The sequence below is a fragment of the Scyliorhinus torazame genome, chromosome 14, assembly GCF_047496885.1.
Source record: "Scyliorhinus torazame isolate Kashiwa2021f chromosome 14, sScyTor2.1, whole genome shotgun sequence".
NCBI lineage: Eukaryota > Metazoa > Chordata > Chondrichthyes > Carcharhiniformes > Scyliorhinidae > Scyliorhinus > Scyliorhinus torazame.
In genome coordinates, this window is record NC_092720.1 from 34504338 (window position 1) to 34532036 (window position 27699).

A 27699-nucleotide genomic window follows, 5' to 3' on the forward strand; every position below is an offset into this window, starting at 1 on the left:
TGCCTTGCTCTGATGGCCATTTTATTCCCTCCTTCTCACTGTTGCTGGGTAGAAATGCCCTCGGTGAATTTCGCACGGAAGGGAAGTGGCATAATGTGGACTCCGAGCGGGCCAGCTGTCTCGGAGCAGGCAGGCCTTGCAGTTAGTGGGCTGGCCTCACACTGGGCCGACGGCCCTAGGAGCGTGCGGATGGGCTTACACGTGAACAAAGGGGCCTCGGAGTGGGTGGGTGGGTCTCAGATCATGCGGGCTTCGGAGCAATGTGTTTGAGATGTGAGTGTATGTGTGCGCGTGCGAGAGCGGTGAGTGTGCGCGCGCGAGAGAGAGCGGTGAGCGTGCGAGAGTGGTGAGCGTGCACGCGCGCGAGAGTGGTGAGCGTGCGCGAGAGTGGTGAGCGCGCGCGCGCGCGAGAGTGGTGAGCGTGTGCGCGAGAGTGGTGAGCGTGCGCGCGCATGAGAGTGGTGAGTGTGCGCGCGCATGAGAGTGGTGAGTGTGCGCGCGCATGAGAGTGGTGAGTGTGCGCGCGCACGAGAGTGGTGCGTGTGCGCGCGCGCGAGAGTGGTGAGTGTGCGCACGCGCGAGTGGTGAGTGTGCGCACGCACGAGTGGTGAGTGTGCGTGCACGAGAGTGGTGAGCGTGCGCGCGCGAGAGTGGTGAGCGTGCGCGCGCGAGAGAGAGTGGTGAGTGTGCATGCTAGAGAGAGTGGTGAGTGTGCGCGCGCGCGAGAGCAGTGAGCGTGTGCGCGTGCGAGAGAGTGGCGAGTGTGCGCACGTGCGAGAGAGAGAGACTGGTGAGTGTGTGCGTGAGGCAGGGATGTGTGCGAGAGAGAGGTGAGTGTGTGTATGAGGGAGGGGTGAGTGTGTGTGCGCGAGAGAGGGGTGTGTGTGTGTATGAGAGAGCGGAGGGCGAGTGTGTTGTGAGAGAGGAGTGAGTTCCTGTGAGGGAGCAGTGAAGGTGTGTGTGAGAGCAGGGTGAGTGTACCTATGAGAGAGAGGGTTGAGTGTGTGTGAGAGGTGAGTGTACGCATGAGAGGGTGGAGTGTGTGAAGGAGGGAGGGGTGACTGTGTTGTGAGAGAGGGGTGAGTGTTTGAAGTGGTCTGAGTGTGTTGTGAGAAGGGGTGAGTTTATGAAAGGGGTGTGAGTGTGTGTGAGGGAGGGTTTGAGGGAGAGGATTGTGTGTGTGTGTGTGTGTGTGTGAGGGATAAGGGTGAATGTGTGAGTAGAGTGGTGGTGAGGTGTTTTTTTTAAACATGAAGACATTTTATTTATTACCAGGTTTGTTACTCCTAAAGTGGGTACTACTTCCAGGGCTTAATGTGAAGGGGCCATGTAGCTGGTGAATGTATTTGTGACTGTATACCTCTTCCTAATATATGTATAGATACAGCTAAAAAAAATGTTTACATTTGATTTCTGTGTTTGCACCTCGTTCGTGACAAAAAGGGACATCAACATAATGAGAAGTCTGGGAAACCCTGTATTCGGCTCAATGACGAGTTAGGAAAGAGTCCCCCAGTGCTGAAGTTAGAATTGGAGCTTTAATTGTTTCATCGACCACACTTATTGTTTGTTAAACTGTATAGATATATAAAAGGGATACAGGTGGCTCTGTGGAGTTGGAGGAGACGTAATTGCTAAAAACAATAAAATTGGAGTTGAAGAAATCAAGACTTACTTTCTAGTTCTTATTGCAAAGGTACCATCACAGCTTAACAGAGAAAGAACATGTGAATAAAAGCAACAATAAGCTAGGCACCCTTGAGCCTGCTGTGCCATTCAATGTGATCACAGCTGATCTTCAACAGCAACTCTACCTTCGCACACGGTCTCCATCTCTCTAAATTCTCTTAGTGCCCAAAATGTAACAATCACAGACTTGAATATATCCAACAACTGGACAGTCACAGCTCTCGGAGGTAGAATTCCATAGATGTATCCATCTCTGAGTGAGGACATTTCTCCTCATCTCAGTCTTAAATGGGCGATAGGTTATCCTGCGATAATGACCCCTAAATGTAGGGGGAAAGGGGCCTGCCAGCAGTTACCCTGACAAGCCCTCTGAGAATTTTAGAAGCCCCAGGGACGAAGTCAATTCTACTCAAACTCTCCTCATAGGACAGGGCCTTCATTCCAGGAATCAATTCAATGAACCTTCCCCTCTAAGGGAAGTATACAAGACAAGCCTCTGAAGCTTGGGGAGGGGGCTGAATGGCCTACTCCTGCTCCTTGTTCATATATTTGTACATCCTTCTATTAAGCAAGGGGATCAAATCTATACACAGTACTTCAAGTGAGGCCTTACAAAGCTCTATGTAACTGCAGCAAGACTTCTTTATTCTTATATTTCAACCTCCATTGCATTAAAAGGCATTTGCCTTTCTGATTGCTTGCTGTAATCGCATACTATTTGGGACTGGGGTGCAAGAATATCCAAATACCTCTGGAACTCCCACCTTGTGAAATAAATTCTGCTTTTCTATTCTTCCTCCGAAATAAATAAACATGCATTTCTCCGCATTATACTCCATCTGTCACCTTCTCGTCCCATTATGTAACCATTCCACATCCCTTTGCAACCTCCTTGCATCCTGATCACAGCTTACATTCCCACTTAGCCTTGTATTGTCAGGAAAGTTGCAAAGGCCACATTCGATCCCCTCTCTGATACAGACTGTAAGCAGCAGGCCCCGTCATAAAATACATCAGTACATTATGGTGCAATCACATACACACACTGATGGACATGCAGTCGGACCAACCAGCATACATAACACCGCAGCCAATCACCAGTGAGAGCACATGCACTATAAAGACGGGACAGGAGAATTCCCGCTCATTCTAGCAGCAGCCAGCTCAGAGCACAGAGCTCACAGCCTGCATCACAGACATTCACCATGTGCTGAGTGCCTCACCATAGCTAGTGATAGGAAAGGGTCCACAGTTAAGCTGGTATTGCTTATACCCACGTTTACAGTATGTTAACATAGTTGAACTGTTAATAAAATAGCATTACACCACTTCCAGCATTGTTGGCTTGTTTGTGAACCAGGACACCCAATACAGGCCCGAGCACCAATCCTTGCAGGACTCGAAGCAAAGTCCAGCTGTGGGCGGGAAAAAGGTGCATGATACAGCAAAACCAACAGCCACATTGGGATTTCACACAACGTAGAAGTAACCAGAATGCACTAACTGCTATCGTTGGTTTGGATGATCGCCTGGGACGATGATTGAGAAGAATATCAACAGCACCAACAACCTCAGAACTAATCGCTACCAGCAGCGCATCCGTAGTCTAGAACAAATAGAAAGAAGTTACTCAACTTTAATAAAAATTATGTTTGGCATAACCACTAGAAAGACACACTTAGCAATTATAAGTATTGGCACCTGACAGCCACGTTCCAAGAGAACCTGCAGGATGTCCAGATTCTCATTTTCAATTGCTATGGTCACGGCATTCCTCCCCAGCACATCCACACAATTTATATTCAGCTCGCTGAATTTCTCATCAAGCAGCTTTTTGACCATGTAATTGTCTCCTGAAATAATCAAAGTGGCAAATATTAAAAACTTTACATGGCCTGATTTAATATCAAAAAAAGAAATCGAGTCCTGGGCAGCATGGCAGCACAGTGGTTAGCACTGCTGCCTCACGGCGCTGAGGTCCCAGGTTCGATCCCGGCCACAGGTCACTGTCCATGTGGAGTTTCCACATTCTCCCCGTGTCTGCGTGGGTCTCACCTCTACAACCCAAAGATGTGCAGGGTAGGTGGTTTGGCCACGCTAAATTGCCCCTCAATTGGAAAAAAAACTTTTTTTAAATGAAGTGTTCTACACAAAAGACAATAATTTATGACGATGTTTAGGACAGTTACAAGGGGCTGGATTCTCCGCCCCGCCACATTTCTGTTTCGCCCCATTGGCGGGATTCTCCGTTACGCCGGACGGTCAATGGGGTTTCCCACTGTGGGGCAGCCCCACACCGTCGGGAAACCACCGGGCTGCCGGCAAAATGGAGCATCTCACCGGCGGAGAATCCAGCCCAAGTGCGCCAGAATGGAACATGTTACTCATTGTGCACCCAAAGTAAACTTCGAAATCGGTTATGACACATATCAGAACCAAAGTTACTGCTTCTCTGCTGCAAGAACGGGTTTTAACACCATCTCTAATATCACCTCTATTTTTTCCAATTTGGATTTTTCTGTTGTTGCCGTATATTCAGGGGAGATAGTGGTACCATTGTGGTAACGCCACTGGGCGACCAGGCTAATCATAGCATTTACAGTGCAGAAGGAGGCCATTCGGCCCATCAAGTCTGCACCTGCCCTTGGAAAGAGCACCCTACTTAAGCCCATGCGTCCATCCTATTCCCGTAACCCAGTAACCCCACCTAACCTTTGGACACCAAGGGGCAATTTAGCATGGCCAATCAACCTAACCTGCACATCTTTGGACTGTGCACCCGGAGGAAACCCACGCAGACATGGGGAGAAAGTGCAAACTCCACACAGTCACCCGAGGCTGGAATTGAACCCAAGTCACTGGCGCTGTGAGACAGCAGTGAGGCAGCAGTGCTAACCACTGTGCTAACCACTGTGCTAACCACTGTGCCACCGTGAGGCTGCAATGCTAACCACTGTGCCACCGTGAGACAGCAGTGCTAACCACTGTGCCACCATGAGACAGCAGTGCTAACCACTGTGCCACCGCGAGACAGCAGTGCTAACCACTGTGCCACCATGAGACAGCAGTGCTAACCACTGTGCCACCGCGAGACAGCAGTGCTAACCACTGTGCCACCGTGAGGCAGCAGTGCTAACCACTGTGCCACAGCAAAGCCGCAGTGCTAACCACTGTGCCACGGTGAGGCAGCAGTGCTAACCACTGTGCCACCGTGAGGCAGCAGTGCTAACCACTGTGCCACCCACAATGATCTGGATGCACACGTTCAAATCCCACCACAGCAGCTGGTGGAATTTAAATTCAATTCATAAAATTTGGAATTGAAAGATGGCCTCGGTGTTGGTAATCATGAAACATCTGTCAGTTCTTGTTAAAAACTCAAATGCCCTTTAGGGAAGGAAATCTGCTGTCCTTACCCGGTCTGGCCTACATGTGACTTCAATGGCCAATAAATGCAGTTCTTGTCAGTGACGGCCACATCCAATGAAAGAATAAAGAAAAATGCTAATAGTTTCGTTGAGCAAGGTTGCTCATTGAGGCAGGTTTCTGACATGAGCTATAATGTTTCAGAGTGGTGGTTCCCACATTCACGGTCAATTACAGAACTGAAGCAACAAAAAAAAAAAATGAGCAGTCCCTCTTTCAGCACCCTGCTCACTAACTCACTCCCTGTCCAACAATGCCTTCAATTTCAAATTTTCATCCCGTATTCAAATCCCTCTGGTTTCCTCCTTCCCTACTGCTCCAGCTTCCTCTAACCCCACCGCCGGCTGAGAAATCTGGAATCCTCTAATTGCAGCCTCCTGTGCATCCCTGAATTTCTCACTGGCTACACTGCCTTCAGCAGCGCAGATCTCCAGGGCTCGAATTCCCTCTCGTAAACCATCATGGAACATTCTGCTGCATTTAAGACATGCTATGAATGTAACCTGTTATTTTGCGTGAAGTTTTAGACCCAAATATTGACACCAATTCTATGACTAACTCATGCAACATTTTTAAACACCTCATCATGTGCACTCCAGAAATCAAAGGCAAATGAGGCAAAGTGGAAGGGTTAAGCAACCCCCGTCACCTGTAGCAATGCACAAATCTTAAAATATAAATTAAATTATCTTCAGTTCATACAATGGGAAACAGTGAATAATAAACTTTTATTCCACACATTTTTAATTTCTGGGACTGTTAGCCCCAGATTATAGGCGGGATCACGCTGCGCCCGAAATGCAGCTCGCCGTGGCCAATAAAAGCCGGGAGACCCCGTTACGGGATTTATCAGGCTTGCAACGCCTCGTGGGATCGCATCAAATCTCGCAAGATGTTGCAGTGTGAATCCCACCCATTGTGGGCAAGATCGCTTTTTAGCAAATCTACATATTAGAGCAAGACAGTTAGTCTCACTCTAATGTGCATTCCTTCGGGATTCAATTCCTTCAACTCGGAGACCTCGGGCGAGTGCCGTTCAGCACTTGTCCCCACAAACAGGGACCAAATGGAATGGAACTCCTGGGGGTCTCCTAGGGGATTGGAGGCCCCCAGCTGCATGCCCTTTGGCAAACTTACTAACCCACCCTTCCACTTCCTCGTCCAAGTCGTTTATAAAAACCACAAAGAGCAGAGGTCCCAGAATAGATCCCTGCAGACACCACTGGTCACCGACCTCCAGACGGAATACTTTCCATCCACTACCACTCGCTGTCGTCTTTCAGCCAGCCAATTCCGTATCCAGACAGCCAAATTTCCCTAAATCCCATGCCCCCTGACTTTCTGAATGAGCCTACCATGGGGAACCTTATCAAATGCCTTACTGAAATCCATATACACTACATCCACTGCCCGACCTTCATCAATGTGTCTCGTCACATCCTCGAAGAATTCAATGCAGCTTGTGAGGCATGACCTGCCCCTCATAAAGCAATGCTGACTATGTTTAATCAAACTATGTTTTTCCTAAATAATCATAAATCCTATCTCTCAGAATCCTTTCCAGTATTTTGCTCACCACAGACATAAGACTGACTGGTCTGTAATTCCCAGGGATTTCCCTATTCCCTTTCTTGAACAGGGGAACATCATTTGCCTCCCTCCAATCATCCGGTACTATTCCAGTGGAGAGTGAGGACGCAAAGATCATCGCCAATGGCGCAGCAATCTCCTCCCTCTCTTCCTGTAGTAACCTTGGGTATACCCAGTCTGGCCCAGGGGACATATCTATCCTGATGTTTTCTAAAATTTCCAGCACATCCTCCTTCTTAATATCAACCTGTTCCGAGTCTATTAACCTGGTTCACTCTGTTCTCATGAGCAACAAGGTCCCTCTCTCTAGTGAATACTGAAGCAAAATATGAATTTAGGGCCTCCGCTACCTCCTCAGGCTCTAGGCACATGTTCTCTCCACTATCCCTGATCGGCCCTACTCTCACTCTGATCATCCTCTTATTTCTCACATAAAAGTGTGGAAAAACTTGGGGTTTTCCCTATACTTTCCCGCCAGGGCTTTTTCATGCCTCCACATAGCTCTCCTGTCCATTTTTGAGTTCCTTCCTGGCTACCTTGTAACCCTCTAGAGCCATGCCAGATCCTTGCTTCCTCAACCTTACATAAGCTTCCCTCTTCCCCTTGACTAGAAGCTCAACTTCTCTTGTCATCCAAGGCTCCTTCAGCTTACCATTCCTTCCTTGTCTCAATGGGACAAAACTATCCAACACTTGCAGCAAGTGCTCCTTAAACAACCCCCACATTATGTCGTGCATTTCCCGGAGAACAACTGTTCCCAATTTATGCTCCTCAGTTCCTGTCTAATAGCAGTATAACTTCCACTCCCCCAATTAAATACCTTCCCATACTGTCAGTTCCTATCCCTCTCCATGACTATGGTAAAGGTCAAGGAATAGTGGTCACTGTCACCGAAATGTTCTCCCACCGAGACATCTGACACCTGGCCTGGTTTGTTGCCAAGCACCAAATCCAATATGGCCTTCTCCCTAGTCAGCATACCTACATATGGAGTCAGGAATACTTCCTGGACACACCTGACAAAATCTGCTCCATCCAAACCATTTGCACTAAAGGATGTTTCAGTCAATATTAGGGAAATTGACAACAACTCAGTTACTTCCGCATCTTTCCAAGATCTGCCACCCAATCTGTTCGTCCTTCTTTCTGCTGCTATTGGAGGGTCTATAGAAAATTCCCAATAAAGTGACTGCTCCTTTCTTGTTTCTGACTTCCACCCATACTGACTCAATAGACAAACCCTCCTTGACTACCTCCTTTTCTGCAGCTGTGATGCTTAGGGGACCACAGAATCTCCTATCCATTCCCCTAACCATTAACAGTGCCACTCCCCCTCCTCTTTTACCTCCCTTCCTATTCTTCTTAAAACATCTAAACCCTGGAACATCTAACAACCATTCCTGTCCCTGTGAAATCCATGTCTCCATAATGGCCACAACATCGTAGTTCCAAGTACTGGTCCATGTTCTAAGTTCATCTCCCTTATTCCTGACACTCCTTGCATTGAAACAGGCACACTTTAACCCATCCCACTGAGTGCAACTTGCCCTATCAACTGTCTATCCTTCCTCACAGACTCGCTGCATACTATATCTGCCTGTTCAACAGCTGCCCTGTCCTCTGATCCGTAGCTCTGGTTCCCATCCCCCTGCCAAACTACTTTAAACCCTTCCAAAGAGCTCTAGCAAACCTCCCGCCCAGGATATTGGTACCCATCCAGGTTAGGTGCAACCCGTCCTTCATGTACAAGTCCTACCTTCCCCAGAAAGTATCCCTCCTGCAGCAACCCTGTAGCCACGTGTTCAGCTGCACTCGCTCTCTGTTCCTTGCCTCACTTGCACGTGGCACCGGTAGAAATCCTGAGATTACTACTCTGCTCGTCCTGCTTTTTACCTTCCAACTTAACTCCCTAAAATCACTTTTAAGATCCTCATCCCTTTTCCTAGCTATGTCATTGGTGCCTATGTGCATCACGACATCTGGTTCCTCCCCCTCCCCTAAGAATCCTGTAGACTCGATCCGAGACATCCCTGACCCTGGCACCCGGGAGGCAACATACCTTCCAGGAGTCTCGTTCGCGACCACAGAATCTCCTATCCATTCCCCGAACCATTGAGTGTCCCATCACTATTGCTTTTCTACTCTCCCCCCTTCCATTCTGAGCTACAGAGGCAGGCTCAGTGCCAGAGATCTTGATGCTATGGCCTTCCCATAAGACCATAAGACATTGGAGCGGAAGTAAGGCCATTCGGCCCATCGAGTCCACTCCACCATTCAATCATGGCTGATTTCAACTCCATTTACCCGCTCTCTCTTCATAGCCCTTAATTCCTCGAGAAATCAAGAATTTATCAACTTCTGTCTGAAAGACACTCAACGTCCTGGCCTCCACCGCCCTCTGTGGCAATGAATTCCACAGACCCACACTCTCTGGCTGAAGAAATTTCTCCTCATCTCTGTTCTAAAGTGACTCCCTTTTATTCTAAGGCTGTGCCCCTGGGTCCTAGTCTCCCCTGCTAATGGAAACCCCTGGTAGGTCCTCCCCCCCCCCCCCCCCCCGCCCCTCCCCAGCATCACCCAAAACGGTATACTCGTTTTGAAGGGAAACAGTCATGGGGGATTCCCGCACAGTCTGCCCCTTCCCTTCCTTCCCCTGACTGTAACCCAGCTACTCTTGTCCTGAAGCTTGGGTGTGGCTACCTCACTGTATTTTCCTTCTATCACCCCCTCTGCCTCCCGGATGATCCAAAGTTCATTCACTTCCCTAATGCAGTCTCCAAGGAGCTGGAGTTGGGTGCACTTCCCACAGGTGTAGTCAGTGGGGACACTAGTGGTGTGCCTCACCACCCACATCCTTCAGGAGGAGCATTCAACTGCCCTAGCTTCCATCCCCTCTGATCTCAATTCCCAAGAGATTTAAAAGGAAAAGAATAAAAATTAAAACTTAAAGATTAAACACCCGTTAGGCTCTTAAAAATATATATACTGCTGCTACTCTCTCAAAGTGAACCCTCTAAAATTGGTGATGGCGCTGAATGATACAAATATAAGTTGCTGCCCCCCCCTTCCAAAAAACCCCCCAACTCTTACCATACAGAATGTAGCTGAGATTCTGCCCTGTGAACAGTTGGAACTCCGCCCACCGACTCTGCTCCCAGTCAGCTGTACTCTTCGTAAACTCCTGGCTCCCCACAATCTCTTTGCGGAAATGTAGAAAATGAAAGAAGCACCATTCTCCCTCCTCAGTCACTGAACTCCCATTTGTACTGTCTGACTCTAGCCTCTGAAAACTGGAGCAATACAATTAACTAATTAACAAGCTGCAGCTGCAAGTAGAGCCTGAGTAAACTCTGTTTAAAGATGGGTTAAAACTCACCTTCTTCCAACCCAAACAGCAACTTTTAAGTTAATTTACTAATTAAAAGAAAGACTAGACTTTAGATAAAAATGAACACTCAATATCCCTCAGTCACGGAACTCCCACTTTAGCACTCTAATGCAGCCCAAAGTCAGCACTCCAGTGCAAACAAACTCAGCACTTTAAGATTCTCCACTTTTATACTGTCTGACTCTAGCCTCTGAAAACTGGGAGAATGTGCAAACTCCACATGGACAATGGCCCGGGGCCAGGATCGAACCCAGGTCCTCAGCGGCATCAGGCAGCAGCACTAACCACTGTGCCACCGTGCCGCTCATTGCCAAAGATGATTTAAACTCTACTGAGAAATGGACTGAGATAGTTCAGAACATATGCAAAAAACTTGAAGGATTAGAATGAGCTATGAAACTCCAGAGAGAGGAAGCGATTGACATGGCTCAAACTGAATTAATAATAATAATCACTTATTGTCACAAGTAGGCTTCAATGAAGTTACTGTGAAAAGCCCCATGTGCCACATTCCAACACCTGTTCAGGGAGGCCAGTACAGGAATTGAACCAGCGCTGCTGCCTTGTTCTGCATTACAATCCAGCTATTTAGCCCAGTGTGCTAAACCAGCCCCTAATAATAATCACTTATTGTCACAAGTAGGCTTCAATGAAGTTAATGTGAAAAGCCCCCAGTCACCACATTCTGGCACCTGTTCGGGGAGGCCGGTACAGGAATTGAACCCGCGCTGCTGGTATTGTTCTGCATTACAAGCCAGCTGTTTAGACCACTGTGCTAAACCAGCCCCTACTCAGAAGAACATGTTTGAAATGGGACTGGGAGAAACAGCAAGATCACAAGAAGTTCAAGAACAAACAAAGCAAGAGTACAATACTATTTAAGGGAACGAAAGAAGCATTGTCACAATGTTCTGAAACAGCCACAAGAGAAATGAAAAATTGAAAAATGAAATGAAAATCGCTTATTGTCACAAGTAGGCTTCAAATGAAGTTGTTGTGAAAAGCCCCTAGTCACCACATTCCAGCACCTGTTCGGGGACGCTGGTACAGGAATTGAACCGTGCTGCTGGCCTGCCTTGGTCTGCTTTAAAAGCGAGCGATTTAGCCCAGTGTGCTAAAGCTGTTAATGTACAAACACTAAATTTTGACTGTGTTAAATCATTGCAGGATCCCCCCTCGCCCCCCCCCCCCCCCCGCCCCCAGCGTTCACACACCGCCCACGACTGCAGCGACCAGGTGTGGATGGCGCCGGGGGGAACCCGCCGTTTTGGCCTGGCTGCTCGGCCCATCCAGGCCTCAGAATAGCGGGGGTGCCGGAGAATCGCCATTTTCGGCGTCTCCGGCGATTCTCCGGCCTGCGAAACTCGACCGGGCCGTTCCCGCCGCTTGGGAGAATCACGGGAGGGCGTCGTAGCAGCATCCCCGGAAATCTTGGCGGCCCAGGCGATTCTCCCAACCGGCGTGGGAGTGGAGAATCGCGCCCTTGTGTCTGAAAAAGGGGACCTTGTGTTAATGAGACTATTGTAGAGTAAGATGCGCTTTGTAATCCATGTTATTCCTAAAAACCTGTGTATAATTGTTAAACTAGGGCGCAAAGTAAAATCATGTTGTATCATAATCTAATGTTATCAAGTTTGAAAAATGTTTTTTCTTGTTGCTAAAACTAATTAATGCTCCTGTGACTCTGTTCCTCCACATTTTTTTTTAAAGTATTTTGAGCCCGGGTTCCATGCTGGGATCTTCCCGTCCAGTTATAACATCAACTGGGATCGCAACAACCATGTGATAGCAGTATTTAGAGGTGATGCAGGAATTCCTTCCCACAGCCATTATTCAGCTTCAGCTCAGTCCTGTTTTAATCCAGCAGTAGTATTTTTCACTTTACTGATACTTTGCTATTAAAATTGACAGAGCATTGAGTGAGCCATTTGCTGACATTCAATTTGAAAGTTCAGAAGTCGCTCACTGAGCACTGAAATTTTACCCATGTAGTTTATACGATCATCAATGCTTACCCTGAAATTAAACACCCAGAATGCTGCTCATTCCAGGCAATTAGAAGCTCGGCAAACCACCAATTGTTAAAACATTTGTATTGTAATGTGAGGTTTTTTTTCCATCAAGAATCCTACACACTCATCTGAAGTAACTTTCTTGTAGTCACAAATATACAGGAGTCAATCTTCCTTACCCATGTGTAGTTGAGACTGTAAATACTTCATTTTCTTCAGGCCATTTAATTTTTAAAACCGCCATCATCTCAACACAGCAATGATGGGAAGGCTGGAGGGTGTAACTACAGTGTTTGCACAGATGATTTTCATTGCAAATGTATACACAAGAATTTAGAATGGGCAAACATTGACAGGAACTGCAGGTGTGATATAAACGCACGGAATCATTACCATAAGACCATAAGACATAGAAGCAGAATTAGGCCACTCGGCCCATCGACTCTGCTCCGTCATTCATCCTTGGCTGATATTTCTCTCATCCCATTCTCCTGCCTTCTCCTCGTAACCCATGATCCCCTTATTAATCAAGAACGTATCTATCTCTGTCTTAAAGACATTCAGTGATTTGGCCTCCACAGCCTTCTGCGGCAAAGAGCTCCACAGATTCACCACCCACTGGCTGAAGAAATTCCCCCATATCTCTGTTTTAAAGGATTGTCCCTTTAGTCTGAGATTGTGTCCTCTGCTTCTAGTTTTTTCTAACAGTGGAAACATCCTCTCCACATCCACTTTATTCAGGCCTCGCAGTATCCTGTAAGTTTCAATAAACACCCCCTCATCCTTCTAAATTCCAACGAGTACAGACCCAGAGTCTTCAATCGTTCCCCATACGACAAGCTCTTCATTCCAGGGATCATTCTTGTGAACCTCCTCTGGATACATTTCAAGGCCAGCACATCTTTCCTTAGATACGGGGCCCAAAACTACTCATAATACTCCATATGGGGTCTGACCAGAGCCTTATACAGCGTCAGAAGTACATCCCTGGTCTTGTATTCTAGCCCTCTTGACATGAATGCTAACATTGCATTTTCCTCATTAACTGCCGACTGAACCTGCATGTTAACCTTAAGAGAATCGTGAACAAGGACTCCCAAGTCCCTTTGTGCTTCTGATTTCCTAAGCATTCCCCATTTAGAAAATAGTCTATGCCTAAATTCCTCCTTCCAAAGTGCAATTGAACAAAGAACAAAGAATAAAGAACAAAGAAAAGTACAGCACAGGAACAGGCCCTTCGGCCCTCCAAGCCTGCACCGACCATGCTGCCCGTCTAAACTAAAATCTTCTATACTTCCGGGGTCCGTACTCCTCTATTCCCATCCTATTCATGTATTTGTCAAGCTGCCCCTTAAACGTCACTATAATCTCTGCTTCCACCACCTCCTCCGGCAGCGAGTTCAAGGCACACACTACCCTCTTACCTCACTTACCCACTTACCTTGTACATCTCCTCTAAATCTTGCCCCTCGCACTTTAAACCTATGCCCCCTAGTAATTGACCCCTCTACCCTGGGAAAAAGTCTCTGACGAGACACTCTGTCTATGCCCCTCATAATTTTGTAGACCTCTATCAGGTCGCCCCTCAACCTCCTTCGTTCCAGTGAGAACAAACCAAGTTTATTCAACCTCTCCTCATAACTAATGCCCTCCATACCAGGCAACATCCTGTAAGTGTAAAACCTCACACGTTTCACATTGTATTTCATTTGCCACTTCATTGCCCACTCTCCTAGCCTGTCCAAATCCTTCTGTAGCCCCCTTGCTTCCTCAATACTACCTGTCCCTCTACAGATCTTTGTCTGCAAACTTAGCAACAGTGCCTTCAGTTTCCTCTTCCAGATCATTAAGGCATGTTGTGAAAAGTTGTGGTCCAGCACAGACCCCTGAGGCACACCACTAGTCACACCAGGCTGCTATCCTGAAAAAGACCCCTTTATTCCCACTCTCTGCCTTCTGCCAGTCAGCCAATCCTCTATCCATCCCTTGATCTTACCCTTAACAACATGGGCTCTTAACTTATTTAACAATCTCCTATGCGGAGCCTTGTCAAAGGCCTTCTGGGAATATAAATAAATCACGTCCACTGGTTCTCCTTTGTCTAACTTCCTTGTTACCTCCTCAAAGAACTCTAACAGATTTGTCAGACATTACCTCCCTTTGACAAAGCCGTGCTGACTCAGTCCTATTTTACCATGCACTTCCAAGTACTCCGTGATCTCGGGCGGGATTCTCCGCTCCCGCGCCGAAGTGCCCATGCCATCGAGAACGCCGTCGAGGTTCATGGCAGCGCGAAACAGCCCCTATCCCGACCGATTCAGGGCCCGATAATGGGCTAGGAGTGGGGCCGCGTCATTTACACGCGCCAGGCCTTGTCGCCGCGTAAAGGCGGCGCCGCATACATGACGAGGCCGGCGCCGCATAACTGGCGTCACCCGCGCATGCGTCGTTGCCGTCCTCTCCGAGTCCGCCCCGCAAGAAGATGACAGACGGATCTTGCGGGGCTGCGGAAGAAAGGAGGTCCTCCTTCGGAGAGGACGGCCCGACGATCGGTGGGCACCGATCACGGGCCAGACCCCATTTGAGGTACCCCCCGGTGCAGGATCCCCCCTCCCCCCCCTGCAGGCCGCTCCCCCCCCCCCCCCCCCCCAGCGTTCCCGCGCTGTTCCCGAAGGCAGCGACCAGGTGTGGACGGCGCCGGGGGGAACCCGCCGTTTTGGCCTGGCCGCTCGGCCCATCCGGGCCTGAGAATAGCAGGGGTGCCGGAGAATCGCCATTTTGGGTGTCTCGGGCGATTCTCCGGCCTGCGCCGCGCGGAACTCAACGGGGCCGTTCCCGCCGCTTGGGAGAATCGCGGGAGGGCGTCGGACCGGCGTCGCGGGAAAATTTGGCGGCCCAGGCGATTCTCCCAACCGGCGCGGGAGTGGAGAATCGCGCCCTTCATCTTTAACAACGGACTCTAAAATCTTACCATTGACCGAAGTCAGGCTAACCGGCCTATAGTTTCCCGTCTTCTGCCTCCCTCCCTTCTTAAACAGTGGTGTTACATTAGCCACCTTTCAGTCATCTGGGATCCTTCCTGCCTCCAGTGATTCCTGAAAGATCATCACCAATGCCTCCACAATCTCCACAGCTATCTCTTTTAGAACTCTGGGGTGCAGTCCATCCTGTCCCGGTGACTTATCCACCTTCAGACCTTTCAGTTTCCCCAGAACCTTCTCCTTAGTGATGGTCACTGCACTCACCTCTGCCCCCTGGTTCTCCTGGAGCTCTGGCATCCCACTGGTGTCTTCCACCATGAAGACTGATGCAAAGTAACTATTCAGCTCATCTGCCATTTGTTTGTTACCTATTATTACTTCTCCAGGCACATTTTCCAATGGTCCAATGTCTATTTTTTGCCTCTATCTTACCTTTTATATCTTGAAAAAAACTCTTCCTATCTTCTTTCTTTTAGTAGCTAGCTTGCACTCATATTTCATTTTCTCTCCCCTTATTGCTTTTTTGTTGTCCTCTGCTCGCTTTTAAAGGCTTCCCAATCCTTTGGCTTCTCACTAATTCTCGCCACTTTGTATGTTTTTTCTTTTGCTTTTATGCTGTCCTTGACTTCCCTCGTCAACCATGGATGCCTTGTCCTCCCCTTAGTACGTTTCCTCCTCCTTGAGATAAATTTCTGCTGTGCCTCCCGAATAACCCCCCAAAACTCCCTCCATTGCTGATCCACTGTCTTCCCTGCTAGGCTCCTTTTCCAATCAACTCTGGCCAGCTCCTCCCTCATGTCTTTGCAGTTACCCTTACTTAATTGTAATACAGTTACATCTGATTCCAGCTTCTCCCTCTCAAACTGCAGGGTAAATTCTATCAGATTGTGGTCACTGCTCCCTAAGGGTTCCTTCGCCTTAAGATCCCTAATCAAGTCTGCCTCATTACACATCACCAAATCCAGAATTGCCTGTACCCTCGCGGGCTCTACCACAAGTTGCTCCAAAAAACCATCTCGTAAACATTCCACAAATTCCTTTTCTCGGGATCCACCACCAACCTGGCTTTACCAGTCCACATGCAAACTGAAGTCCCCCATGATTATTGTGATATTAACTTTTTTACATGCTTTCTCTGTCTCCTGATTTATTTTCTGCCCCACACCCTGACTACTGCTAGGGGGCCTGTACATAACATTAGCTGCCCTTCTCTAATTTATATTCATGCTTATAACTCAAACGCAATGATTGTTCGTGCAGCCCGAAACAGGTTCTGCCAGGGTTCTGCATTATTAAACTAGAACCATAAATACCATGAACGCTAGAAAAGTGAAGCAAAGAGTGAAAATGCTGGAAAATCACAGCGGGTCTGGCAGCATCTGTGGAGAGAGAAATAGGGTTGACGTTTTGAGTCCGTATGATCCTTCTTCAGAGTCACCTCAACCCGAAGGTCTGGATTCTCTCCCTTACCTTCTCCCTCTCTCTTCCGTCCATTAAAAACCTCCGTAACATCTTCGACAAGCTTTTCAGCTTGTCCTTCCTCATAAATTCTTCTTTTTCTTTAGCTCTGAAGAAGTCATTCAGACTCAAAAAATTAAAATAGTAGAAGTACTAAAAACAGCAGTGAAAATATTGATCTCGTTGTATGGGGGTGATTGAAACAAACAATGTAGATGCATTTAAAAGGAAGCTCGATGAGTACAGGAGGAAAATAGGAATAGAAGGATATGTAGATAAATAGAGGGAGGAGGAGCATGTGAACTGAATGACTCTTTTTCTGGGCTGGAGACTTAGGGCCAGATTCTCCCAAAACATTTCAAAGTTAATTTGTGGCAGGTTTTTAGGGAGTTTCCCGCCGGCTCTACCGGTGAGTTCTCCACCGTTATTCAATGACAGTTAGCCATTTTTCTGCGCCCTGGGGAGTTTCTCACTGGTTTAGCCCACACTTAGAATTATTTTTATCATTGGGGAGCTGAACTCAAGAGATGGGCCCGCCATTTTGAAAGGGTGCCCCAATCTCTAAGTGAGCGTGTACACCCCTCACACATGGGCACTGTTCCCCCCCCCCCTACACATGGACACTATCCCCCCCTCCCCCCCCCCCCCAAGTGAGGACACCCAACCATGGGGTCCCTGGGGGGTCCCCTCTTCAGGTCTCCCAAACCTCCTTACAACACTCCCTCCCTTCTCGGATCCCAACCATCACACACCCAGCCTCCCGGAGGCCCCTACTTATCTGCCCTGCGCTCCCCCATCCTTCAAACCCCCCCCCCCCTCCACCCTCATTTTATGGGCATGGACCCATCACCCCCGGCCCTTGGCAGTGCCACCCTGGCTCTTGGGCACCCTTGCACTGCCATGCTGGTACACAGGCAGTGCTCCTTCTGGCTTGGCTGTGCCATCTGGGCACCTTGGCAGTGTCCATGTTCAAGGGGGAGGACCACAGATCCTCCTGCACCTAACCTGACCATCCTGGGGTCTCTGATGACCCGGGAGACCCTCCTGGGTGCCGTTCCGCCTGGTTCACGTTTGTGTGGACCAGCACTGATCGGCGCCCGGCTGCAGCCTCCCTGGGAAGGCCGAAGAATCGAGGGAGGCCGCTGGATCCCGTGAATGTAGGCCATAAGTAGGTGTACGACCTACTTCCGCGGGAGGCATTCGGTCACACCCATTTGGGGCGGGGTTCCGACTCCAACATCTCGCGGGACTCCGGAGAACCACGCAAGGCGCAGAACTGTCGGGAGGCTTGCTAGAGGGCTTTCCTAGCATTCTCCACCTGCGTTACGCTCAAGTGGGAGCCCAATCCAATGCGCCCGGAGATTTGCACCCATAATGTAGTCTGTCCATCATACTTCACAATACACACAAACATCATATTCATTAAATAGGCAGTACCAGCCCGTACCAGCCTCCCCGAACAGGCGCCGGAATGTGGCGACAAGGGGCTTTTCACAGTAACTTCATTGAAGCCTACAATAAGCGATTTTCTTTTTTTTTTTCCATTTTTCAAGGAATATATTATATTGTTCCGAAGGCAAAGATAGTTTTAAGGGATTTATATTTGTATTGGCAAGCAGATGAGTTGGGGCTTTTTGTGGGGGGGGGGGGGTTCTGTGCCCGGAGGATAAAACCTGCAGTTAAGATTCATACTGGACAAAGGTGTTTGTATGCGTGGAGGTTGGTTACATTCCTATAGTGCGGCACCCAGAACTGCACACAATACTCCAGCTGAGGTCTTACTAGTATCTTGTTTAAGTTCAGCATAGCTCTATATCCCTATTAATAGAGCCAGGATACAATATGCTTTATTAACTTCTCTCTCCATCTGTCCTGCTACTGTCAATGATCCTTGCAGCTGAACGTCCAGGTCCCTCTGCTCCTGCACCCTCTTAAGAATTTTAGCCCTTTTTAATGACCAAGGAAGCCAGTGACAGGAAGGATAAAGGTTTTTTTTTAAACGAACAACAAATCTGCGCACATCAGCAACTATGTACATATCACAGTTCCCGTTGGGACAACCAACACGCCAGTCCCTGCTCAGGCCAGCTTTTATGCTCAGTTTTACGAGTCCCAGCTGGGTAGCCTCCGCCACTGCTGGGGAAGCTCGTACTCCATGAGCCCCATGGGGAGATCAATTATGGTTTCCCCATGGGCCTCTTGGGGGTTATGACACCCATATTCTTTTTTGTCTCTCCATGTTCTTCCCATCAGAATTCATCTTCTCCGCATTGAACTTCATCTGTCGCCTACCTTCCCACTCCACCAACTTGTCTATGTCCTTTTGAAGTTCTACACTGTCCTCTTCACAGTTTACAATATTTCCCAGTTTTGTGTCATCTGCAACCTTCGAAATTATCCCTTGACCTGGAATGAAGAGGAAGTCCTGAATCACAGAATTGTTACACTGCAGAAGGAGGCCACTTGGCCCAATATGTCTGCCCCGGGTCTCCCAATGAGCATTATGCCTTAGTGCCATTCCCTGCCTTTTCCCTGTACCCCTGCACATTGTTTCTATTCAATAATCATTGCATGCCCTGTTGAATGCCTCAATTGAACCTGCCTCCACCAGGCAGTGCATTCCAGGCCCGAACCATTCATCATGTGAAAAGGTTTTTTCTCACATCAACTTTGCTTCTTTTGCAAATCCCTTTAAATCTATTCCCCCTTGTTTTTGATCCTTTTACAAGCGGTAACAGTTTCTCCCGATCTACTCTGTCCAGGCCTCTCATGATTTTGAACATCTCAATCAAATTTCCTCTTAGCCTTCTGCTCTTCCAGAACAGTCCCAACCTCTCCAATATATCCTAATAGCTGAAAATTTCAAATCCCTGGAACCATTCTTGTAAACCTCTCCTGCACTCTCTCCAATGCATTCTTATCATTCCAGATTCTGTAGGATCAAGGCACAGAGCTGTAACATTTATTACTCTTCTCCCTGCTTAAAAATTTCAGCAGGGATTCCATCACCTCCTGCTGCTTCATTGTTCTTTGATCATCACCATAGGCATTGGGGGAGTTCAGAATTTGTCTCTGGGTGAAGTGGGGAGTTCAAAACACGCTCATCAACAATTGGGTTTGATTGAAAAGGCCTTTAAAATGCGCTCTTTCCCAGTCCTTAGGCAGTGGAGAAGTTGGTCCCTAAGTACTTGGATTAACACTCTCTGCAGTACATTGAATGTAACAAGATTGTGAGTAATGCATTGTGAGTAATCATAGAATTTACAGTGCAGAAGGAGGCCATTCGGCCCATCGAGTCTGCACCGGCTCTTGGAAAGAGCACCCTACCCAAGGTCAACACCTCCACCCTATCCCCATAACCCAGTAACCCCACCCAACACTAAGGGCAATTTTGGACACTAAGGGCAATTTATCATGGCCAATCCACCTAACCTGCACATCTTTGGACTGTAGGAGGAAACCGGAGCACCCGGAGGAAACCCACGCACACACGGGGAGGATGTGCAGACTCCGCACAGACAGTGACCCAAGCCGGAATCGAACCTAGGACCCTGGAGCTGTGAAGCAATTGTGCTATCCACAATGCTACCGTGCTGCCCTGTAATTACCTGTGAGGTAAGCATTTGGGCCCGCGGTCTCCAAATAGTTGCTTGTGATGGACAGGTCAACCCCAGAGTCTCGAAAAATTGATTGTTGTTGCCTGCTGAACCACGTCAAAAATTTGCGAGACTCGGGATTCTCATGAAGACAAAATGACGAGCGGATCAGCTCAATGCCTGCTGGACCATGCCATAGATCCTTGAGACTCAGGGCTCTCAAAAAGACCAAATGGCGAGTCAATCAGCTTATTACCTGCCGAACCATGACAAAAATCCGTGAGAGTGGGGCAAAGAGATTCCCGCAGTGCCAAAACTTGGAATAAGCTGGGTGAAGACATAATGACGAGCGAGGAGCCAGCGACCTCCACGATGGACAGCAAAATCTCAGCAGGTGTTTGAACAAAGCTGTGAACTTGACGTGGAAATCATCGCCATGTAAAATGCCATAGAACCGAAATCTAGGTCATGGGACAAAGACTTTGGGGACTTGCAAACAGAGAGAGGTACCCTCTTCTGACATCCTGCACTCACGGTGAAGGCCTACTTTGATTGCACATACCTCTGTGAGATGGCTTTTTCCCAGGTGAAAATCACCAAGTCCAAGAATCACACTCATCTCACAGATGCCCATCTGATGGACTGTATGAGACTGATCATCTCAAACTACAACCCAGACTTCACAGCACTCACAGACAGTGTGCAAGAATAGGTGAGTGTTATGCATAGCGTGTATTTTTGTGGGTTTCAGTAAAGTCAAACTTTTAAGAGTAGATCTTGTGCTGCATTTGAATTCTAAAAGTGATCTTGTGCTGAAAGGTTGGAGACCACTGATTTAGACATACATGCTGGTCACTAAATGTTGCTTGGGGCCAAAAATTTACGAATGCTCAGCATGCCTGGTTACTGGTGAAATCTGTAGCAGAAAAAGGCTAACGTAACCAGCACCTGTTACCCAGAGCCGGACACTAAGCCTGAAATAATGTCCACAGCAGCGGGCAAGAGAGGGCAGTCCCACCACCCCCCTCCCCCCATATGCCCTGCTCCACCCCATCCCCCAAATTCCCTGTTCCACCCCCACTCCTCATATCCTCTGCTCCACTCACCCCCCACCACATTGGTCCCCAACCACCCACTCTATCCAAGGTGTCCCCCACCCCAGAGTCCCCCCAATCCCCACACTGGTTTCCCCGTCCCCACTGATCTAACCCGCTCCCAGAGCCTCCCACCCCAGTCTCCAGCCTGGGGCCCTCCTTTCCCAGTTTCCACTCTCCCTGCTGTTCCCGCCTTCTCCCTGCCTATTGCCACCTGGAGTCATATGTCACCCAGTGGGGACGATTGGGCAGATTTCCTTCCCTAAAGGGCATTAGCGATAACTAGCCAAGAAATTACCTTTATATTAATTGAATGTTAAGCATCCCCAGCTGCACTGGTGGGATTTGAATCCATAACCCCAGATTAATAGCCCAGGCCTCTGGATTTACATTACCAATACCCCAACATCTCCGCAACGATAAACCAGTTAAGATGTACTCTAATTAACTTATAATATCTGAACCTTTCAACTGGATTATTGTGTCAACCAGAATACATGGTTTATTCAGCTGCTTACTGTGAATTAAAACATGATTTAAAGATGCACAGAATTCCAATGCTACCCCTTCCATCAATGCCACTGCATAAACACAGGCAGAGAATGGTGTTTCACGCCAAATCTGTTCACAACATTGTCATATACACTCACATACATCATTGGATGCCACATTTCTGGCTCGCATTCAATGCTGGCGTTCAAAGAGGATCATCCAAAAAGCTTAAATTTGTCAGTCTTGTTGCTTCCCGTGCTCACAAGCAGCAATCTGCTGCAGGGGGGGGCGGGGGAAGGGGATGGAGCATCGCTTCGGGATGAAAAAGCAAGATTATTTACTCCCCCCCCCCCCACACACACACACACAGACACCAAATTCCTCTGGAATCCCGTGTGTGGATTGCACCTACACGGTGGGCAGTGACAGACTCTCACCCAAATGGTCCCTGAAGGAGATGCCCCCAGCCAGGGCACATTCACTCCCCCAGGCAGGGCACACTCACCCAGCCAGGGCACATTCACTCCCCCAGGCAGGGCACACTCACCCAGCCAGGGCACACACTCACCCAGCCAGGGCACATTCACTCCCCCAGGCAGGGCACACTCACCCAGCCAGGGCACACACTCACCCAGCCAGGGCACACACTCACCCAGCCAGGGCACATTCACTCCCCCAGGCAGGGCACACTCACCCAGCCAGGGCACACACTCACCCAGCCAGGGCACATTCACTCCCCCAGGCAGGGCACACTCACCCAGCCAGGGCACACACTCACCCAGCCAGGGCACACACTCACCCAGCCAGGGCACACACTCACCCAGCCAGGGCACATTCACTCCCCCAGGCAGGGCACACACTCACCCAGCCAGGGCACACACTCACCCAGCCAGGGCACACACTCACCCAGCCAGGGCACACACTCACCCAGCCAGGGCACACTCACTCCCCCAGGCAGAGCACACTCACCCAGCCAGGGCACACACTCCCCCAGGCAGGGCACACACTCACCCAGCCAGGGCACACTCACTCCCCCAGCCAGGGCACACTCACTCCCCCAGGCAGAGCACACACTCACCCAGCCAGGGCACACACTCGCCCAGCCAGGGCACACACTCGCCCAGCCAGGGCACACACTCGCCCAGCCAGGGCACACACTCACCCAGCCAGAGCACACACTCACCCAGGCAGAGCACACACTCACCCAGGCAGGGCACACACTCACCCAGGCAGGGCACACACTCACCCAGCCAGGGCACACACTCACCCAGGCAGGGCACACACTCACCCAGGCAGGGCACACACTCACCCAGGCAGGGCACACACTCACCCAGGCAGGGCACACACTCACCCAGCCAGGGCACACACTCGCCCAGGCAGCCAGACGACAGGCGCAGATTCCGCACCGACCTGGTCTTTGCCCACCTACACGCGGGGCAGTCTTTATTACCTTTCTCGCAGGCCAGCAGGAACAGCTTTTCGTCGACGGTGGTTTCCTCTTTGACTTCCCGCACGTCTTTTAAGGTGAGGTATTTATTGGGAGAGGAGCACTCGGTGCTCTGGTACAGACTGGCCATGGCGAGCCCCGGGCTCCGGGCCCTGGGCAGAGCGGCGTCCCCGCGCTCACATCCTCACTCCCTCTCTCCTTCCCTCTCCCCTTCCCTCTCTCCCTCCCTCCTTCCCTCTCTCCCCCTGACTCTCTCTCTCACTCCCTCCCCTCCTCACTCACATTCCTCTCCCTCTCTCCCCGGGGAGAGGATTGATCCTCTCTCACTCTCAGCTACTCACACATTCCCCCCTCCTCCCTATTCTGCCTCCATCACATCGACATTGTATTCTCTTCCTCCCATCCAGCCTCCCGGACACCTCGTCTCCCAGCAGCTTAAACAAAACTGAAGCACAATTTATTATTTTTCTTATCAGAGCCAAGCCGTGACGGATACAGAGTGCGGCTGTGCGCATGGGCATCCCGACTGTCTCTCCCTCTCTCTTTCTCCTTCCCTCTCTCTATCCTTCCCCCTCTACCTCTCTCCTTCTCCCTCTCTATCTCCCTCTATCTCCTCCCCCTCTCTATCTCCCTCCCTCTCTTCCTCCTTCCGTCTCCGTCTTTCTCCTTCCCTCTATTTCTCTCTTACTCCTTCTCCCTCTTGATCTCTCTCTTTCTCCTTACCTATCTCCATCTCTCTCTCTTTCCCTCTCTACCTCTCTCCTTCCCCCTCTCTATCTCCCTCTTTCTCCTTCCTCCCCTCTGGACGCGATTCTCCCATGCCGCGCCGTATGGGACAATCGCACCATTTTTTCCCGCGGCGATTCTCCGAGGAGCAGAGAATCGGCGCCATTTGCGCCGGTGCGTTTGGCGCGATGCCGGTCCCGGGCCGCTGTCCGCAGCCGGGCCGCCGATTCTCTGGCCCGGATGGGCCTAGCGGCCGCACGGAAACGGCAGAGTCCTGCCGGCGCCATTCACAGCTGGTCGCTGCTGGCGGGAACTCTGCGCGCAGGGTCAAGGGCGGCCTGTGGGGGTGTGTGGAGGGGGAGCCTCTGATGGGGTCTGGCCTGCAATCGGGGCCCACCGATCGGCGGGCCGGCGTCTCCAGCCCCAACCCTATTTTATTATGCTGCCGGCCCCTGAACCCCCACGCCATGTTGCGTCGGGGCCAGCGCACTGAGGAAGTCCCCCGCGCATTCGCGCGGTCCAACTGCGCATGCGCGGGTTGGCGCGGCCCAACTGCGCATGCGCGGGTTGGCATGGCACCTATTTGGCGGCGGGAAGGGAGGCTGGAGAGGCGTGAACCGCACCAGCGCCATGCTGGCCCCCTATGCGGGTCAGAATCTGTAGTCCCCACGCCCGTTTCACGCCGTCGTGAAATACGACAGTGTTCACAACGGCGCAAACACTCTGTCTCCATTTCGGAGAATCGCGCCCTCTATCTCCCTCTCTCTCTTTCTCCTTCCTTCTCTCTGTCTTTCTCCTTCCCTCTCTATCTCTCTCTTACCCCTTCCCCCTCTATCTCCCTCTTTCTCCTTACCCCTCTCTATCTCTCTCCTTCCATCTCTCTTTCCCCTTCACTCCCTACCTCTCTTTTTCTCCTTCCCCCCTGCCTAGCTCCCTCTCTCTTTTTACTTCCTTCTTTCTATCTCTCTTTCTCCTTCACTCTCTCCATCTCTCTTCCTCCTTACCCTTTATTCCTCTTTCTTCGTCTCTTGTCTTTTTCCTATTTCTTTTCTCTCTTCACCTCTCCTTCCCTCTTCTCTTTTCCTCCTCTTTTTCACCTCCCTCTCTTTTTTCTCCCTTTGTCACTATCATTTTCTCCCTTTTTTTTTCCTTATCTCGCTTCCTCGCTCTTTCAGTTTCTTTCTTCGTTTTCTCCCTCTATCACTCTTCCCACCTCTTTCTCTCTTATTTTATTTACTCCATCATGCTCCCTTTTTCAACCTCTGCCTTCCCCTTTCTTTCATGTCTCTGCAGGTGCATTCAAATTGTTCTTTTGGTTGAAAACTCAAATACTTGTCTTGGGTTACTAAAAGGTTCCAAATATTATTGAATTTCTTTGTCATCTTTAACCAGATCATGGTGGTATCAATGCTTCATATTTCGTCGTGATCCTTTAGTCAATTCAGGCACCTCCTAATGTTTAGATGAAACCTTATAAAATGAAGGGTTAGACTATGCCAGGTTTTAAAAAATTAGTCCTTCATGTAAAATATCCAATATGTTTCATATGAAGCAATGGCTGAATATGAGTCAGTAATTAATTCAATCATATAAACTCAAGAATTAAGTCAAAACTTTAGGCACATCAGAAGATACGCAAGCTTAACCTTAAAGTCACCAGTTAGTTATACCTTATGATGTCTGTTCACTAGTTCAAAACTTGTTTTTGTTTTCATAGATTATCATAGAATTTACAGTGCAGAAGGAGGCCATTTGGCCCATCGAGTCTGCACCGGCTCTTGGAAAGAGCACCGCACCCAAGGTCAACACCTCCACCCTATCCCCATAACCCACTAACCCCACCCAACACTAAGGGCAATTTTGGACACTAAGGGCAATTTATCATGGCCAATCCACCTAACTTGCACATCTTTGGACTGTGGGAGGAAACCAGAGCACCCGGAGGAAACCCACGCACACACGGGGAGGATGTGCAGACTCCGCACAGACAGTGACCCAAGCTGGTATCGAACCTGGGACCCTGGAGCTGTGAAGCAATTGTGCTATCCACAATGCTACCGTGCTGCCCTTTCTTTCACTTCAGTGGAAATTGTAACACAGAGAAATTGCTGGAGGCCAGCCTTTTCGTGCTTTCTATTGGCAGCGGAATATGAGAAAATATTTTAATACTATGCAAATATGAGAAAGCTACCAGATGGCATAAACTCTGCTGCCCTTGTACTAAACAATAACACATCTCATTCACCCATCAACTTGTGGCTTGTCGATTGGATCATTGCTTCATTTTACAAGGTGTTCTGGAATAGAACTCAACACTGGAATTGCTGGTTAACAGCTCGATCTCTGACCTTGTGGTGGTTGGACAAAGGACCATAGGCGGCAATGGGAGTGAGACAAGGGGCGCCAGAGCGATGAGTCACCGGGCTAGCAGATTGGCTAGTCAAGGGAGTCAGGTGGGGGGGGGGGAGAGAATACCGCCAGTGGATGGCAGGGGTGGGGTTAGGTTATCGGGTGATGTTGCTGACGGGGGGATCTGAAGTAGGTAATGGAAAGGAGGTTGGGGGTGGAGGCGGCCAAGAGGCGAGCCAGGAATGGCGTGGCGCATGGGCCGGGGGCGGGCCCAAGAAAGGTTATGGCTGACCGGCGGGGAGGGTGGGGGGGGTTTGTGCTGATCACCTGGAATGTCAGGGGACTAAATGGGCAGTTAAAAGGGCACGTGTGTTTGCGCATTTGCGGGCTCTGAAGGCGGACGTAATTATGTTGCAGGAGACACATCTGAAAGTGTCTGACCGGAGAAAGGCTGGATCAGCCAGGTCTTCCACTCGGACTTGGATTCTAAGTCCAGGGGGGTAGCAATTATGATCAATAAGCGGGTTCAATTTGAGGCGGAGAGCATAGTCGCAGACGGCGGGGGCAGATTCCTTATGGTAAGGGGTAAGCTGGAGGGGAGAAGAGTGGTGCTGGTGAACATATATACACCGAACTGGGACGACGTTGACTTTATCAAAAGAGTGCTGGGGAAGATCCCGGACCTAGACTCATTAAGTTGATAATGGGGGGGGACTTTAATAGGGTCCTTGACCCGGGGCTGGACCGGTCATGTCCCAGAATGGGTAGACTCCCAGCAATGGCAAGGGAACTGAAAGGGTTCATGGAGCAAATGGGGGCTGTGGACCCATGGAGAGCCAGACAGCCGACGGGAAGGGGCTACTCATTTTATTCGCATGTTCATAAAGTATATTCTAGGATTGATTTTTTTATCTTGAGCAGGGACTGTGTGGGGGAGGTACAGAATACGGAATACTCTGCAATCACTATCTCGGACCATGCCCCGCACTGGGTGGACCTGCAGGTCGGGGAGAGGGGGAATTACCAACGCCCGCAATGGAGATTAGACGTAGGACTGTTGTCGGAGGAGGGGATATGTGAGAGACTTCGGAAGTGTATACAAAATTACTTGCAGGTGAACGACACGAGGGAGGTTTCAGCAGCGACCCTGTGTGAGGCACTGAAGGCAGTAGTGAGGGGGGAGCTGATCTCAATTCAGGCTCACAGGGACAGGGCAGACAGAGCAGAAATGGACAGATTGGTTAGGAAAATTCACCGGCTAGACGAGGCGCATACGGGGTCCCCGGGGGAGGACCTACTCAGGGAGAGACGAAGACTGCAGGTGGAACTGGGGGTGCTACCCACGAGTAGGGCCGTTGAACAACTTAGGAAGGCGAGGGGAGTGGTGTATGAGCACGGGGAGAAGGCCAGCAGATTGCTAGCGCAGCAACTCAGGAAGAGGGAGGCAGCCA

The 27699-nt window shown here is 49.6% G+C and overlaps 1 protein-coding gene across 3 annotated transcripts in view; it reads right to left on the reverse strand.

Moving 5' to 3' along the window:
• The window catches only part of trpc1 (transient receptor potential cation channel, subfamily C, member 1), a 118641-nt gene extending 95252 nt beyond the window's left edge, over nucleotides 1-23389 (reverse strand). For 2 of the 3 annotated variants that reach the window (XM_072473900.1, XM_072473899.1), the window contains exons 1-3: nucleotides 23177-23389; nucleotides 3391-3542; nucleotides 3194-3295 (exon numbers count right to left, since the gene is read on the reverse strand). In XM_072473900.1, the coding sequence (XP_072330001.1) occupies nucleotides 3194-3295; nucleotides 3391-3542; nucleotides 23177-23303 (381 nt within the window). In that variant the 5' untranslated portion in view covers nucleotides 23304-23389. The remainder of the gene's footprint in view (nucleotides 1-3193; nucleotides 3296-3390; nucleotides 3543-23176) is intronic. The other variant, XM_072473901.1, reaches the window with a different exon arrangement.
• Nucleotides 23390-27699: the final 4310 nt, after the last annotated feature.